At 33.8% G+C, this 18,257-nt stretch overlaps 1 protein-coding gene across 2 annotated transcripts in view; it reads left to right on the top strand.

Annotated features, from left to right (window-relative positions):
* The window catches only part of LOC117109746 (WD repeat-containing protein 76-like), a 25,157-nt gene extending 12,161 nt beyond the window's left edge, over positions 1-12,996 (top strand). The window contains exons 5-13 of one of the 2 annotated variants that reach the window (XM_033252155.1): positions 2,750-2,892; positions 3,793-3,946; positions 4,468-4,626; positions 5,286-5,419; positions 5,749-5,850; positions 6,694-6,846; positions 9,367-9,426; positions 10,074-10,176; positions 12,579-12,996. In XM_033252155.1, the coding sequence (XP_033108046.1) occupies positions 2,750-2,892; positions 3,793-3,946; positions 4,468-4,626; positions 5,286-5,419; positions 5,749-5,850; positions 6,694-6,846; positions 9,367-9,426; positions 10,074-10,176; positions 12,579-12,728 (1,158 nt within the window). In that variant the 3' untranslated portion in view covers positions 12,729-12,996. The remainder of the gene's footprint in view (positions 1-2,749; positions 2,893-3,792; positions 3,947-4,467; positions 4,627-5,285; positions 5,420-5,748; positions 5,851-6,693; positions 6,847-9,366; positions 9,427-10,073; positions 10,177-12,578) is intronic. The other variant, XM_033252156.1, reaches the window with a different exon arrangement.
* Positions 12,997-18,257: the final 5,261 nt, after the last annotated feature.

Below are 18,257 nucleotides of genomic sequence, written 5' to 3' on the forward strand. Positions count from 1 at the left end.
ATAAAAAAAAATGAGAAATACAGACTATTTCTCATAAAATATTTCCATTTTCTGGACGAATTCATCGTTACTAGGCAAATTCAGAGGTTGTAGATCGCATCCACTGGAATACTCTCACTTTTATGTATACTTTTATACAGTCGATAAAGTGCGCCCTCTCTAATGAGATTAGTTTTTGTACTTCGTATCTCGCACAATGAGGTCGTTCGATTAAGGCTGAGATATGTTTGTTTAAGTGTCGTTTTTTAACAAATGTGAAATAATTCCTATGAAATATTATATTTCACAAGTGTCAATACTAGCAACGGAAAATATCATGTCGGCCGTTTTTATGTGTGATAACAGAACCTAAATCGAGGTAAGGCTAGGCCTAGCATAGCAGCGCTGGATAGGCTAATGTTTTCGGCGCCTACGATATTTCTTCTCACGACTTATCGCAAAATCAAAATGAAAAATTCATCCGCATTTATTTTTTGTGTGGAACACAAAAAATCAGATTTCAGTCTTATTTTACATTTTTTTCATTCTTAGGAATGTCTAAATTATGTTAAACTAGCAATTCCATATTATATTTATAAATCTTTATAACATTATACAAAAATTAGATTTTTCTTAAAAAAAGAAATTTTGCCGGGAATGGGGCTTTAAGAAGGTAAAAACTTCCGATAAAAACAAATTTGTGTAGGGCCTAGAGTTGGATCAGAATGCTTTGAAGCTGCCTACTGCAGGCATATGCCCCCTCAGACTTAGCTGCGTAGGCCTGTAGGCCTAGCCTAGGCCAATGTAAATAATACCAGTGCAAATATATAGGAATTTGGGTCAACCCCGATTTTACGAATACCCGCATTTACGAACGGCTCTGGGCCCGTGCTGTACGTAAATGAGGGGTTCTACTGTACCAAAATTCCTGATAACAGATCTACTAAGCTACTCAACACTGTCTGTTTCCACTTTTTTACAGGTGCATACAGAGTTGTCTGATTACGAGAAGTTGAGGCTAAAGAATATCGAAGAAAACCAAAAGTTCTTTGCTTCATTGGAAATTTTTAAAACTAAAGAAGATATGATGATGGGTACTCCTAAAATCAAAAAGCCATCTTCTCGCGGTTTGAAGAGGTAAACCTGTGTAAAGAAATTGTTTATTTTTATTTTCCATTCATTGTTTTTTTTTTTTACAAAGTGTAGACCTATTTTTGACCATTACTTTGATGAAAATGATTTTCTTTTTGAATTGTTTGCGAAAAATATAATGGACATGATGGAAATAATACTTATTTTTATATTGTTAAATTGTTAATTTTGGTAGCGAGAAGAAGCCAGCAGAACCTATTATTCTACGCCCTCGTTCGCTGAGACTGCAGCGTATTGATCCAAGCGGTGATCCTTTACCAAAAATTGAATTCGCTGAACCAGTAGAAGAACATGTAAGTTTATTAGGACTATGTTGGAGCAGCTGGTAGTGGGCCGCTGTGATTCAGACTACTGTATACAGTAGAATCCCTATTAAGGGGACACCTTTTGGACCAAAAAAAGTGTCCACTTAATAGTGGTGTCCCCTATTCGGGGATACCCTATTTGGGGGACACTATCCCACATGAAATTGTCCACTTAGTAGAGGATTTTGGCATGTTTTCATAACAATACCATACATTCTTTTTAATTTTATTTGTTATTGACATATTAGTCACGGTAGAATTACTGTAGAACTAATTAAAAGCAATAATTTGCAATGCAATTACAATACATTTATAATATAAAATGAGCAAAAATGTAATTAAAACAACAGTTCCCAAAATTATTTCATTATGCAGGGTTTGTGACCAAATTCTTTTTTTTAAATATTGAGCTTTCTGTTGGATGGATGTAGCATGAATAGAGCAACAACTTGGAATTATGGGTGCATGTTATTTTATGGATTAGAATTGTATACATACGAACAATGAAGAAAAAGAATTGACAAGATTGGTTTATTCGAATTAATACATGCAGTAGACCTATACTGATATTCACTATAAGGATTCAGGGGAGAAAATTCTAGTTATTGTTCAAAATATAAAGTTGAATAAATTATTTTTATTTTGAGACAGTTGTACAGTAATTTTCATGGTACAATGAAAAAAAAATTAAGTGTCCCTTTAATAGGGGTTATTTGACCATTTGGCACACTCAGAAAGTGTCCCTGTCCCCTTAATAGGGGCTGGCCATAGTGTTAAAAGATATATCGCCCCTCGTTTCAAGAAAAAGTGTCCCCTTAATATTGGTGTACCAAAGGATGGGTTCTACAGTAGTCTTAAGGAATGATTGGATGCGTCAAAATAAGCCTAGGATATATGAAGCCATGCTTAGATAATATATGTCCTACAAAGAACTAAAAAATAAACAATCTGTTATATGGTACTTGTACAGTTATTCAAAATTGCCAACGCATTGCTTGTAGCCAATATCATTCGTTCACACGAAATCCAATCACATGTATGCTGAGGATATCCGATATCCTTTCAACCCATCTATCTTTCTGAATTTTTAAAATTTTTTATTTTTACACCATACTTAAGTGTACAATGCGCCTTTGATATTTTTTTGGAATTGGTGCAATATAAGTGTTTGATTGATGATTTTGATTGAGTTGTGTTTCAATATCCACAGCAGAAACAATGATGTATGGTGCTATGATGAAGCATATAGTACTGTAAATAAATGCTGCACATTTTCATAATTAAATACACAAAATATATATTATTGATTGCAGCCAAGAAAACCAGCTGGACCCCTTGATATGACACCGACCAACATTAAGAATGAAAATAAAGAAAATCTAAGTACAGACTTCAGTAAATGTATGGAATGCCTGCAAAATCAACTTACAGAAACGGAATCTCCTGATATGAAAATGTAAGTGATATATTCATGTGCATAGACTGGTGGGTGTTTTGGGCACGGACCCCCTTCCCCACCCATAGCAGCAAATTAGTTCCACTAAGTGGTATAAAAATAAATGGCCATTAAGTTTTCATTGGAATAGGAATTTAGTTATGCAATCTAAATTTTCGTCCTTCCCCCCACCTCCATGCCAAACTTAGCCTACGTCTCAGATTTTATTATAATAAATCGGACTTGTTTTTAGTTCCTATGGATGTAATGCAATAGGAACTATTATAATCACTTTTCACTGTTTTTCCTGTGTGCGTGTGTGTAGACATTTATGCAAGTTTTCCGACATTTTACCTCGCGATGCGAAGTTCGATGTGAAGTTTCTGCAGTGTTCAGTCAGGGCTGATGCTAACCGATCGGAAAGTCGGCATGGATGAACTATTTTGGTTTTGCGGCAAAAAAAAATCAACTGCTGTAGGCATAGGCATTTTAAAGAAGGCTTAAAATATAGAAAAGGTTTTAATACATGCTGAAATACATCGTTTTTTTCATTTAGATCTCCATTTTTCGCTACTTCCATGCAAATCAACCGAGGTCCTCAGATACCGTAATGTCTGTGATTCGAAACTTGCCAGTCTGAAAAACTGTAACAACATAGATCATCAAAGATTCCATCTCAAAAAAAATATCTGAGTGGTCCAATTGTTCTTTTAATTGAAACTAATCGCAGCATTCACATACTGGAGAGTAAGCAAACGAAGCGAGCTTACCCTCCAGTACATTTAAATTGTCTATTGCAATTGTTTTATAACTTGTTTTATTCTACTTATAATTTAACTTCAGATTAAAAATCCCTACTTTGCCGCTCATCCTGATTATCATCTTATTACAAAAAGACAAATAAATACATTATTTTTTCAGGTGCGTGCTACCTCTCCTGAAGCTGGGACTTACGGAAGAAAGGGTCGCAAAAGTTGTTCCAAATAGAATATTCTCCTTAGATGTTCATCGGTCTGCCTCAAAGCTCATAATTGGGGTAGGGGGAAAATGGGGTCACCTAGGAATCTGGGATGTGGTAAGACTTTCTAAAATGTTATCTGGTGCAACTAGTTTGCTAATTAATGTACCTGTATAAGATGGTAGTACTGTAACCAAAATATAGTAGAACCCCTATTAAGGGGGACACCTTTGGGACCAAACACTGTATCTCCTTCATAGGGGTGTCCCCTAAATATGGGTTAGCTGTAATGTTAAAAGATATCTTTCCCTCATTTCATGGGTGAAAAATTGATCCTCCTAACAGGGGTGTCCCAGTGGAGGGGTATTTTTTTCTTGGCACCATATCTCCTTGTTTTTAGCTTTGTGTATTGACTGTGTTCTTTAAACTGGTATATATGTTGCTCAATAAACTCTCTATATAAGGATGAGAAAGTGAAGTAATAAAAAAAAAATATACTCATTTTTGAGGATTTCAACACTAGACTTTGGGAATGAAATTTTAGCATTTACCTTTAATAATCTCCAATATGAAAACATTTTTAAATTATTTCTTTTTGTCTATTTTTATATATTTCATATTTTTTTTATCCTCTTTAGGAGTCAAAGAATGAGAATGATGGAGTTTTTCTCTTTGAACCTCACTCTCGACCAATCAACTGCTTCAAATTTGCACCAATGGATTGTGGAAAGTTTCTCTCCTGCAGTTATGATGGCACTGTACGATGCGGTGACTTGAATAAGCTGGTATTCGAGGATGTAAGCATTTAGTAATCCTTAAGTGCGAACGGTTGTGGTAGCGATAATTGTTCAGGTTTCCAATTGTGAGGTCGTGGGTTCCAATCTGCAACCCACACTGTATATTTTGCTTCAGTCCTGTTACAGACAAAGCCAGTACACGATTACGTTACCCCAGGCTACAGTAGGGGACTTAGTTGAAATTATTACAGTGGCAGATCAAACAATTTGAAATAGAGGGGGCCCAGAAAGGAGGTTTCATGGATGAAGGGTCTAGACCACCTCACCCCCACCAAGGTTAGGCTCAGGTAAGAAAAATTACACTCTCAGAGTTAAGGAAAAATTTAATTTTTTTTCTCCTTTTTTTGACGTTTGAAAAATTTACAGGGGCCCGGGCTGGCTGAACCTTTTCCCTCCAACCCCCCCTTCCCCACCCCTCCAAATATGCATCTGCATTGCATGGTTTACGCATATGTAAAAGGTAGCAATCTAAAAGCTTGGTTGATAAGATATCTTCAGCAAGGCATATGTGGTGATGAAATTAGGAATTTTGACATAAGAGAAACTTTGCAGTTTCCTCAGAGCACCTAGACTTAAAGGTAATGCAACAGTTAAGTGAAGGTAATGACTTACAAAGTAATTAGTATTTTGAAATATCTATTCTGATATTTTTCTATTAGGTATATTGTACAAACCCTGATGAAGACCAGTGGTTGAGTTACTTTGATTTCCTATCACCTGATGGCTCTCAGCTTCTTATTGGTCAGAATATGAAAGCAGGATATGCTGCCCTCATTGACAGACGAACTAACAGGTGAATTCTCATTATTTACAAAGCTTCATACTTATGCGATAAAAATATTTTGGAATTTAAGAACACTGATCCGTCTAGTACAATACATTTTTAATTTATTATTCTGTGAAGTTTATTAAATATTATTTTTATTATTTCAATAGTATGAATACAACATGTTTAACCCAGCTTCTCAAACTATGGGTCATGACCCTAATTTAGGTTAGCAAAACTGTTTTAAGGAACTTTACCAAAAAAGAAAAAAAAAACATAGTGTTGAAAATTTGGTAAAAAATGGGCAAAATATAGCGCTAATTTTCAACCACAATCTTTTTTTTTATTTTCGTCATTAGTTCTCCCGTTCAAACTTACAAGCTGCATGATCGCAATGTTAAGACCGTATCCATCCACCCACTGAAGAAGAACTACTTTGTTACAGCTTCCACAGACACGTAAGTAGTAATTATCTGTACTAATAATGATATTGCATATTTAAATCAGGGTGAATAACCTGTTAATTGCAATTATAGTGTAGCATAGCTTGTAGACTGTTGATTTATGTTATTTATATACTAGTTAATAGTATTATTTCAGTCATTTAGAACATAACGCCAAAAGCTCATGGATAATAATAGTACTGTAATATTTTTCTGTGAAGCTACAGTATTGTCCCCTTCTGCTTTTCCAACATATTAGTCTTAATATAGGTAAACAATATTAATAATAATAATAGTTAATAGTAATCATAATAATGATAATAGCGTAGATTTGTATAGTGCTGGTATCTATCAAACAAGATGCTCATGGCGTTTGATATGTGTGACTGTTGGCTCAATCAGTGACTCTCTTTGCCCCTAAGGGTTCCTTTGTGTCTTTGCTACCCAGCCCTTCAACACAAGGGCTGTCGGTACTAGTCCCACCAGGATATCCCCCTCCTCATTTTGAACGATGTACTGGGTTCTTTATAGTGCACATGAGCCACTGTGTACACTGGACCTGTCATTTATAGTCCTTATCTGAGAAGACTTTTTTAACCACCAGAGCCTGATGCTCGAACCAGTGCCGATATTAGGGCTGTATGATGTGGCGCCCTTGTGTTATGCGCTCGGTTAATCCTCTCATCTGGTCAGTACAGGACAAAACTTAATTGCAAACAGAAAGCAAGATTAAAATTAACTAAATTTTCTAAGAAGATAGATTTATTCATAACCATATTAATGTCATTCTCATTATTGAAAAAAAAATATGTAAATTATTATAAACAAATTATTTTTATAATTATTTTAATAAAATAGGACTGTTGCATTGTGGGATCTGCGTATGTTAAGCAACGAAGGGAAGAACAAACCGCTGAGTTACCTGCCACACTTGAAAACTGTCTCAAGTGCGTTCTTCTCACCCGTGACCGGAAGCCAAGTTCTCACAACCTCCGTGGATGACAGGTTGAGGTATGTTAAAATAGTGAAATTACTCATTCGTCATTAGCCAAGGGTACTAATTTGCATATTGCCACAGGTGCCTATTCTGACTTAGTTACAGATGGTGATTACCACTGTCTGCTTGTAGCTAAATTAGGACAACTGTTCATCTATAGTAAAAAACAAATTTGGATTTTTAGGCAATTTTTTGAGCTCCCATATTTTATAGCTCATTTACTCAATACTTGCCTGTGCAACAACTTAACCATTTCGCCACGACATGCCTCATATTTCATTTGTGATTATCCAATGTCCTGAAGAATTTGTGACTTTGCCTTGTGTAGAGACTCAAGCTGTCCACACTATCAAATTGCATGTGACAAATAAATGTGATATGCCCATATTTGGGTGTAGTATGACATCATCAGGCCCATATTTTTATTTTTATTTCCTGTTGAAGTATCTGGAAAACCAAATTTCATGTGTAGCAAGTAGTGCACTTTGAAAATAAATATATCTTGAATCTTGTATATATACATAGGTCATATACATAGGTCAGCCGAACGGCTGAGTGGTTAGCAGGGGCGCTACAAGTTATAGCCATAATATCAGCCTTGGTTCGAACGGCACGCTCGCCTATGGTTCTGGTGGTAGATCGAGTCTTCTCAGATAAGGACTATAAACCGTAGGCCCAGTGTATACAATGGCTTGTGTGCACTATAAAGAGCCCAGTACATCCTTCGAGACGAGTAGGGGGGAACCCCGGTGTACTGGAAAAGACAGCCCCTGTTGTGGACGACGAGAGTTGCTGGTACTGGGTTACCGGGTAGCACAGACACAAAGGGGCCCTTAGGGGCGAAGAAAGTCATTGATCGAGTTCCTAGTCCACATATCAAGCGCCTTGCGCATCTTACCTTAGATGGATATGTGCGCTATATAAAAACTACACTATTATTGTTATTACTGTAACAGCACAAATTTGTCGCATGCAATTTGATTGTCTAGACAGACCTCTAGAATTCATTTCAATTATTCTTTCTCTTCATCTTTGTGGAAAAATAGAACTTGAACAAATCAAATAAGTATATAAGTCTTGCATTTTAATATAAAATAATTTCAGATGGCATCTTTATGAATAAAATATCCATCCTACAATTCTGAAGAATAAGTATGTTAAGAAGCCTAGCTTTAAACTTAAACTTGTGGAATTAGTTGAACTAAAACACAAGTACCATGTAATCTAAAATAAAACCTTAATGGCATGTTGCATTCAGTGAGTGCACATACTAAACAAACATGCTTACACATACAAAATGTCAAACTATTATTTTTTTAATTTTTATTTATTTATTTAATCCGGTATATGATTAGCAATCAGCAGCGAATGGCTGAATTTGATTACTTTACATTATAAAAAACATATATATACACATGCAATAAAAAACATATAAATACATTGAATAGAGGGATTGAAATTGATTACTAAATACATCAACATTACAAAATTTGAAAGTTCTCTATACAATTTCATCAAAATTACCACATGAATAATATAAATAATTATCAAAAAATATATCCTTAATTAAACAATAATTATTATTATTAAATTAATTGCACTCAAACGTTAAAAATAGAAGCTCTGTAAAGAAAAAACCTATAGTATGTGATTCTGCATGTTGGTGATGGTCTGCCCCTTAAGAATAATTATCTGAGATTTGCCCATATCTAGTGTGATATGACATCATTATGCATATATAGTGACAAATAACACACATAATTGTCACATAAAAAATTCTAGTGTGAACATAGGATTATGTTTAGAAGTAAGTTAAACAGTGGGGAGGCAAAGCAGAGCGATTTGCATATGTGTGAACTTATTCAGGGACATATCATATATTTACCACTAGGGGTGTTCATAAATTGAAAAATTTGTAAACTAGATCGGGTGTCAGCTTCCAATACCTAAGCCTAGCTATCTCCTGCCATTGAGCGCCGATAGGCTGATGACAGCCAGGCCTAGCACGAACTGACAGTGCAGCAGCGTGGTCTATCGTGCTAGAGCCTAACTGAATTTACCTTCGATAAAATTCAAATTATTTTAATCACTGGCGTTCTTCCACTTAACAAAATATTATTTTAACTCTTATTCAAACATCTGTATGTTTTATGGCCCTTTCTATCGTGTTCTCTCTAGTTGTTTGATCACAGAATTGTGTTATTTACATGCATTTCGCGATCATATCTAGCATTCACGATGTCAATAAGTTGCTGACCCCAACACTCTCGTTCAACATCGTAAACATGTGCGCTAAATCCGACGACACTTATGTTGGTAGTTCGTTGTTCTGGTTAGGTTTATTGCATTAATATGTTGATTATTATACCAGAAATAGAAGAAAAGATTGAAAAATTAATAAATACATACAACAAACTTAATTTTATTAAGAAAAATATACATTATCACTTTTTTTTCGGTAGTAACCCCATTAGTAAAATTGACTTCGTAAAATGGACGTTTGTAAAATGGACGTTTTACTGTATCATTTTTAGGATTGCTGACTTTGATATGTCTGGGTCAACTCAAGGTCTGAATTTAAAGACAACAATAAGGTAAGAATTATGAGTAATTTTTTCATTTCATTATTACATAGCTAGTAAAATATACAGCAAAGAAAGAATTTGTTTTATTGAATGTTGATAATAGATCATGAAAAGAAGGTTGTATGTTCATTTTAAAGTCATCCGAAATAGCATGTCTTATTCAAGTTCAAGGTATTAAAAGTGTGGATGATTGCAATAAAGTAAAGAAAATAGAACATTTTCATAATCTTAAGAAAACATTCATAATTATAAATTAATGTGTATTTGCAGATTAGAAAAATAATGTACTGTATATAGAATTTATGAAAGTACTTCGTCTACTTTTAAACAACCAATTTAAATCTGTCATACTCTTTCAAGTTTGAACAGATTTATAATGATATTAGATTATGATATTTTTTAAATAGATTATGCAACTTCTATGTCCAGGATTTTGATATTCAAAACATGAAATCTTAATACATGCTTTTGTTCTCAACTACTGTATAATCATAAACAATATATTTCCTTATACATTAAATAATTCTGTTTAATTGTTTGATTCAGTCACATTAATTTATTAATTAAGTAATTTATGATATTTACATCAATCAATTTGACCTTCTACTTATGTAAAATTAATTTTTTTTGTTTATTTATTATTTATATTTTTTAAGACACAACAATCATACTGGACGATGGTTGTCAAGTTTCCGTGCCCAATGGCACCCACGACTGGAAGATGTATTCGTTGTTGGTAGCATGGACCGTCCAAGGAGGGTAAGATACTTGCTTAGAATTGGAAATATGTTATTGATTGACTGATTTATTGGTTTGTTAATTGATTGATTGATTGGAATTATTATTATTATTATTATTATTATTATTATTATTATTATTATTATTATTATCATTAAAAAGCATTTATATAGCGCCTTTACACAAAATGATCAAAGTGCTGTACATTAAAATTTATTTTTACAAAGATAATACAAAGTACAATAAAAAATCAATCAATAAGAATGGCAAATACAAATATCTATGTCAGTGAACTTCCTACAAAATGCCAGTTAAAAATAACAACAATAAAACATGAATATAGATAAATGATTGACAGATGATTAATTAAACAATTGAATGATTGATGGATGGATTGGCTGATTAATTGATTGACTGACTAAGATTGATTAAATAGAATCTTTTTTTTAATTCGTTCAATCACATTATTTCTAAGAAAACAACTTGATTCTTTATAAGAATTCAATAAATGTACATAAAAACACATAAATAGTGTGCAAAAATAGATAATGATAATAAATTATCTTTTAATAATAAAATAAAGGTGGTTTTCATAGAACACACATAGTCTGACCATCCTAATATTCAAACCAAAACCTCTTCATTACAATTGTTTCCATTGGAGTGTGCCAAATCATAATAACATTAAACTTTGTGTTTATAGTTTGGGGTTGGGGGGGGGGGGGGGGGCGGGGCCGGTTCTCTGGGCCAAAGCATATTGCAACATTTTTTAACAAACATCCTTTTGATATTGCAACATAAAAATTATGAATATTTATAACTTGCTGGAAATATTTCAATATTTGTTTTGGAATACCAGCAAATATATTGCTGTGGGTGTTTTGTATAATCAGTTAATAAACCATGAATCTCGAAATATGGAATGATGCATCAAATTATTTAGCTTTATTGTATCTGTAATATTAAAACATTCTAGTTCATTTATTTTTTACACAATTACTTAAATATATTTTCTCCCTGCAGCTGTAATAAGTTGTTCAATTTAAGGAATCAAAGTTACTAATAAAAAAAAACACTTCTTTTTTTATTGTAACTTTTCCACTAAGCTCCATCTATGGGCGGCGCAGGTCACATGGACATGTTCCCCCCCCCCCCCAATCATATTTTTAAGAGGGATTGTCTCCCAACTTTCGACTGCAATTTAATTTCATAAGCTAAGAAAATGGCTGGAAATTAAAATTGAAATGAACTGCATAAATCACCCAGGTTTTAATCAAATATCAAATCAAATATACTTTTATTTTCTGTACAAAAAAGTAGTACAATATTATAATACAATAAGAATGCAAAAGAATTGAAACGAATACATTGTATGGAAGGAGGCTACAGTACTGTAAGTTCAACAAGAGCTTTAAGATGTAGCCACCTTAAAAAAAAAAATTAAATAAATAAAAAATAAAAATGCAAGGGTGCTGTAGAACCACAGTACATGGTGATGAATTTTACTGTATAAGAGTATCATTTCCGGCTGTCTAGAGGTACTATTTCCTCAGCCCCAACTATGGTGGCACTGAGATAGGTGTTGACTCATGACTGTTCCCCCAACCTTTAAAAACAGATCTGCACCATTGGCTCCGTCACTTTGATAAACAAAAAAAAAAAAACAACATAAATATTCATAAAAATTTGTGTTTGTTGGACAATATATGCTATGGAAGACAAGCGTGTATTCCTGTCCCTTTTTTAATTGGTCGGTTATTAAATTTGATTCACCTTCCGAAAAGCTCACTGTGCCAACATTGCAGCTTCGACAACTTCAGATTATTATCCTAAGTCACAGGGCCTGCTTTTGAACATTTCCATTTTTCTCAAGTATAGTCCAGTTATTTGAGAAACACTGGCTATTGTGTAAGTTCCAATTTTCTATTTTTACCTAAAACATTGTTACCTATAAGATTAGTGTTAATAAAGATATAATCTTGTTAAGGCAAGGCTTTTTATATATGTTGTTTAGTGAACCCTTCGCCCGCCAATAATAGTGATTTCGATTAAAAATAATTTTTGCTCAATTTGCGAACCCACAGGCATAAAAAATAGTTTTTAAATTTTTATTACGCCCACTGCTGCTTTGAAATCTCCAAAAATAATATATGTATATTTCTTCCTAATTATATAAATTTAAAGCATTTATTCATCCTGTTTAACACTATTTACATTCACCAATAACATTTTTTTTTTATTTTCTCCTCCATTTGGCAAATGGAGGAGAAATAGTTTTTGGCAAAACTATTTACTAAATAAAAAACATTTTATTTTTATTCTACCCTCCTGACGATTTCGCGAAAATAGGTATAAAAAAATTCTCGCCTAAATTGTGAAAATATTTTCTTTATATTCATTGAGTTTTCTTGATATTTTTACAGATTGAGCTTTTTTCTACTGATGGCACCATTTTACACAACTATATGGAGGAGGAATTTCTTTCATCGGTTTGTTCTGTTAACGCATTCCATCCATCACGAAACATTCTGATTGGTGGGAATTCAAGTGGCCGTGTGCACGTTTTTATGTGAGGAAGTGGAATCAACACATACTGTACTGTATATAAGAAGATATATGAAGAATTTTAAAGTTTTGCATGTTTATGTAAGTTAAAATATAGTCTTAAAGAAAACTGATTTAAATTAGGAAAACAAGGTTTAATAAAGTGAAAGGGCAAAGGTAGAAAGTGATAGCTAGATAGATGAGTAGATGGTTTAATGGAATGATGGATGGATGGATGGCTTAGTAAATGGGTAGAAGGATTGATGAATGTGTGGAAGGATTGAAAAATCAGTGTATGGATTGATTAATGGGTGGTGGGATTGGTAGATTGATGAAGGAATTGTGAAATGGGTGGAGGGATTGACAAATGGGTGGAGGGATTGATGAATGGGTGGAGGGATTGATAAATTTGTGAAGGGATTGATAAATGGGTGGAGGAATTGATAAATGGGTGGAGGGATTGATAAATGGGTGGAGGGATTGGTAATTGGGTAGAGGGATTGGTGGATGGTTGGAATGATTGATGAATTGGTGGAGGGATGGGTGGGTGATTGGTCAATGGGTGGAGGGATTGATAAAGGGGTGGAGGGATTGATAAATGGGTGGATGGATTGGTGGATGGTTCTAATGATTGGTGAATGGGTGGGTGATTGGTGAATGGGTGGAGGGATTGATAAAGGGTTGGAGGGATTGATAATTGGGTAGAGGGATTGGTGGATGGCTGAAAGGATTAGTGAACGAGTGGAGGGATTGGTGAATGGGTGAAGGAATTGGTGAATGGGTGGAGGATTGATAAACGGGTGGAGGGATGGGTGAAGGGATTTATAAATGGGTAGAGGGATTTGGTGGATGGTTGGAATTATTGATTAATTAGTGGAGGGATTGATGAATTGGTGAATGGGTGGAGGGATTGATGAATGGGTGGAGGGATTGATAAAGGGGTGGAGGGATTGATAAATGGGTGGGTGATTGATAAATGGGTGGAGAATTGGTAAATGGGTGGAGGGATTAGTGTTTGGGTTGATGGATTGGTGGTTGGATGGAGGGATTGATGAATGGATTGATGAATGGGTGGAGGGATTGATGAATGGATGGAGGGATTGGTGGATGGGTGGAGGGATTGATGAATGGGTGGAGGGATTGATAAATGGGTGGAGGGATTGGTGGATGGCGGGAAGGATTAGTGAATGAGTGGCGGGATTGATGAATGGGTGGAGGGATTGATGAATGGGTGGAGGGATTGGTGGATGGGTGATAAAGATAGATAGATAAATGACGAATGGGTGAGTGGTTCGTTGGTTGGTTAGTTTGTTGGAAGCGTAAATAGGTATATATAAAAATATATTGACAAGGAGTGACATGGATGTATAGAGAATGAGAGAAAGAAAAATGACAGAGAGAACGAACGATTTATTGAAAAAATGAGACAAAACTTATAAAATATTCTTATAATGCTTTCGTTTGTTTTTTTTTTTCTAAATAGTAATAATAATGTTATTTTTCATTTTTTGTTTAGTTTTTCAATTTTATATTGCATGTTTGAAACTATATATCCAATTATTGAAACAGGTTTTCAATTTTCTTGCTTAATTTTATCAGTATTTTTATTGTGTGCACCGTTGTTAAGATTTTTTTACCTTGATCAAAGTACCGTTCCACTATATTTAGAGAAACAAAATATTACATTTAATAGACAGTATATTTAAAAACGAAAAAAAATCATGTTTTGTCACGTAGATTTTAGATGTTTGAAGCTGAATTTTAATAAAGTTGTTTTATGGAAAAACAAATTGCTAAATATTTGGCTTTTTATGACTGTTAATAAACCATTTAGATAAGCCCCCACACCTTGGATATAGTTACTCCCCTTAAATGCATATTTACAGAGGTTGCAACTGCAGTAGAATATTATATAAAACTTATTATTATTAAAAATAAATACATGTATACACAAAGTAATGCTATACCTACTTATGTTATCATATTATCATTGTTAAGCGCTTTTTAGTGTAAGGCACTCATTATTGCAGTATTATTATTATTATTATTATTATTATTATTTTAATTATTATTATTTTTATTATTATTATTATTATTATTATTATTATTATTATTATTTTTATTATTATTATTATTATTAAACTGCCGCTCGACAATATTCGAACTCAAATTTATCTTTGTTTATTCTTCACTGAGAATGTAGATGTAGACTGTTGTAATACTCTGGTTAAATGAACTTCCTTGCCGTGTGCTTCTGCCACAGTGTGACCACTCACAATTTTTGATATACCCAATGTCTGGGTCGAAATTAACCAAGATTCAGTAAAAATTTCCCAAAATTACCCAAGCTTCCTGAAAATGCATTAAAATTTGAAAAATATGTGTTTTTCGCATGTATAGTTTCCCTTTTAGTTCAATTTATAAACAAATTTTTTATTGTAATTGTTTGTGTTAATTATTAAAATTAATATTCATGAGGTGATAATACAGATAGAAAAATACGCCCTCAGTCGGCCAGTGTTATCAGTAGAACAGTGATCAAGTTTTATTATGTAATGCATTAATTAGGTAAGATCAATGGCAACACAAATCACAAATAAACAATTCTGAACCCATGTTTATAGCAATTAACAGTCAATTAACAATGTTATGTGCACTTCGTTGAAAATATACTTTGTTACTTCTTAATTCTTCCTCTATAACAAAAATATTTAATTTTCTTAGTAAAAATAAAATACCCAAGGATTTGAACGGAATACCCAAGAACCCAAGACCAAGTCAAAATACCCAAGATCTTGGGTAAATACCCAAGCAGTGGTCACGCTGTTCTGCCATGCTCTGTAAATAAGATTTAAAATGTTCGTGTACTTGTGTACTTAAGGACATGCGCGTATCCCTGGCCCTATTCTAATTGGTCAGTTCAATTTTGACTGGCACTTCCGAAATATTTAATAACAACACATCACATTTGTTTAAGTGTGCATACCTTTAATGAAGATCGTGACATAAAAATCACAAAATGTACGGTCATACCTCCTACATTTTTTTTTTCTTCAAATTTCTTATAGTCCAGTGTCCAGATTATCAAATTTTATTTGACAAAAAGCATGTGACATGCCTAAATATGGTCATGATGACATCACATCATGACCATATATAGGCACATCATGACTATATATGGTCATACAACCATTTTTTTTGTAAGAAAATTGGATAGTGTGGACAGAGCTTTTATGATTGGCCAATTCGAGGTCAACAGCCTAATAATAGGGAGAATTCACAACCTTACGAAAACGATAACGAATACGTCATTATTATAATCATTAGGTAGTTTTCGCCGCACGACGTTAATTTTAACTTTAACGATAGTACCCAACATGCAACGCGATAACTCCGCCCCTTTTGTAAACAAATCGAAATACGCATGCGCAAACCCGACATCCTGAAAATTAACGTACTCCGCAACGCCAGATGAATAAATTATGACGTCAGCCATTAATGTTAAAGTTAACGACGTGCAGCGAAAACTCCTTATTATTGCCTAAAACATTTTTGACACTACTGTACGAGTTCAATATGATCTTTGATTCATGCGAAAGGCTTACATAATGACAGCCTACATAGTGACAACTGCAGATATGTTGCTGTGGGGGAAGGGCTGTCTATTACAGACTGATACAGTATACCGGTACTTTTACAGTGGCCCTATTTATTGTTTTATGGTAGTAGTGCCCAAACATTACAGTATTAATTTTGGAAAGAAGCTCTCCTCTTTACTATGCAAAAGTAGTCTCGAAAAGAAGGCTGTCTCGTAAAGAAGCCCATCCAAAGTTCGAAAAAAAAAAATAAAAAAAAAAAAAATAGGCCCTAAATAAATAAAATAAACAAATGAATAAATAAAATAAAATAATGCGCCCAGGGCTTCTATTCGAGATGGCTGAGCAGCCACAAATCTCGGCATAGAGGCAGGGAAATTGTAAATTGTTGCTATTGTATTAATATTGCTTTTTTAGCGTTTCCCTTGATATATATTAAAAAAATCTACTGTTTCTGTTACAGTATGATTGTTTTCTTCATTTGTACGATTTTCCTATATTTCAACGGATTTTAGCCCGGTTCCGTACTTTTATCGTCTTCAAACTCCATGCAAAGGCCATTAAACAAAGTTGTACCTAATAAAAAATGACGTACGTCATTCTGAAGTATTTTTATATCATTAAACAGGTAATTAACTTTTATGTTAACGCAATTTGTGTTTTCTAAAGCGTTGTTCAAGTTACAGTTAGGTTCACTGCAAACTTTCTGTAAAATGATTTAGCAAGGTAGATAGACTGAAATTCGATGGTCAGAATGGTAGACCAGTAGGCCTACCATTGCAGCCCCAGTTTTCCATCGAAATGCTTTACATGTAATTTTTGATAGTTTTTACAACCAGACAGCTATAGTAAATACGGTATAGTTTTTGAGTCTATTGCCCCTTGAAGGTGGGGGGGGGGGGCAACAGACACATTGTTGTAGCCTGGCAGTTGACCTTGCAAGAGCCTTAATCCGGTGGAGGAATGATAGGATGGGTCATGAGCTAAAGATAAAAAACGAAAAGTAAGTTTACGAAATATGATGCCAACTTAATTAATTGTTGTTCTTCTCTGTTGTTGTTAAGCGTGAGGCGCTATATAAATCCAGAATTATTATTATATGCTAGATAGGCCTGTCCTAGTTATATCAAGCGAATTGCCAAGGTCCTAAAAAAACCTGTCGTAGAAAATTTACGAAAAAGTCACAGAAAGTACGGATGTTAAAAGTAGCCAATAATAATGTCAAGCAATAGCTGCACATACCCGCTTGGAATCTATTTTATTATTGTTATTGGCGTTTGTGGTGTTAGTAACGGTATTGTAATTAGTCAAGGACTTCACACAGTGAACAAATTGCTTGATTTTTTGACTGTCAAGAAACGATCGTCAAGTAATTGTGTTTAAAGGGTGCACTGTTTTGAAAATTAACAAAAAAAAAATATTAAAAACCATCAATTTTCAATTTAAATTGCTAAAAAAATATTTTTTTTAGTAGCCTACATTTTAAAACAAATACCCTGATTTTTATACTGGGTGATAATGAAATTTATATTTAAGGCCTGTCATTTTCTAAATTTCTCGCGGTATTAGGTTATTGGTACACAGCTTTTACAGTACTTAAATCGAACTTGAACTTGTACTATCGGAATTTCACTCGTTTAAGTGTCTCTTGGTGTCATTCATGATTATTACGTCATTCTTCCGTTACGGAAAATGCACTACTGTTCAGGTATTAGTTTTCTAATAGAATGGTAGCTATCCAAGAACATCAACACTTCATTGACAATGGTCAGGGTTGCTCGTTGTGTTAGAAAATAATCAATGCTTCAAGTTTCATCAGACATTGAAAAGGGCAGTTTGTTCCATTCGTATTTAATTTGCGTTTGTATAAAACAATTAAAAATATTATTATAATTATTATCTTCATTGTTACTAACTATCCAATAAAATCACGTCTTGTTATTATCAATCAAGTAATGAACT

The sequence above is a fragment of the Anneissia japonica genome, unplaced genomic scaffold, assembly GCF_011630105.1.
Source record: "Anneissia japonica isolate Jap-2015-1 unplaced genomic scaffold, ASM1163010v1 scaffold3782_len1007564_cov172, whole genome shotgun sequence".
Taxonomy (NCBI): Eukaryota; Metazoa; Echinodermata; class Crinoidea; order Comatulida; family Comatulidae; genus Anneissia; species Anneissia japonica.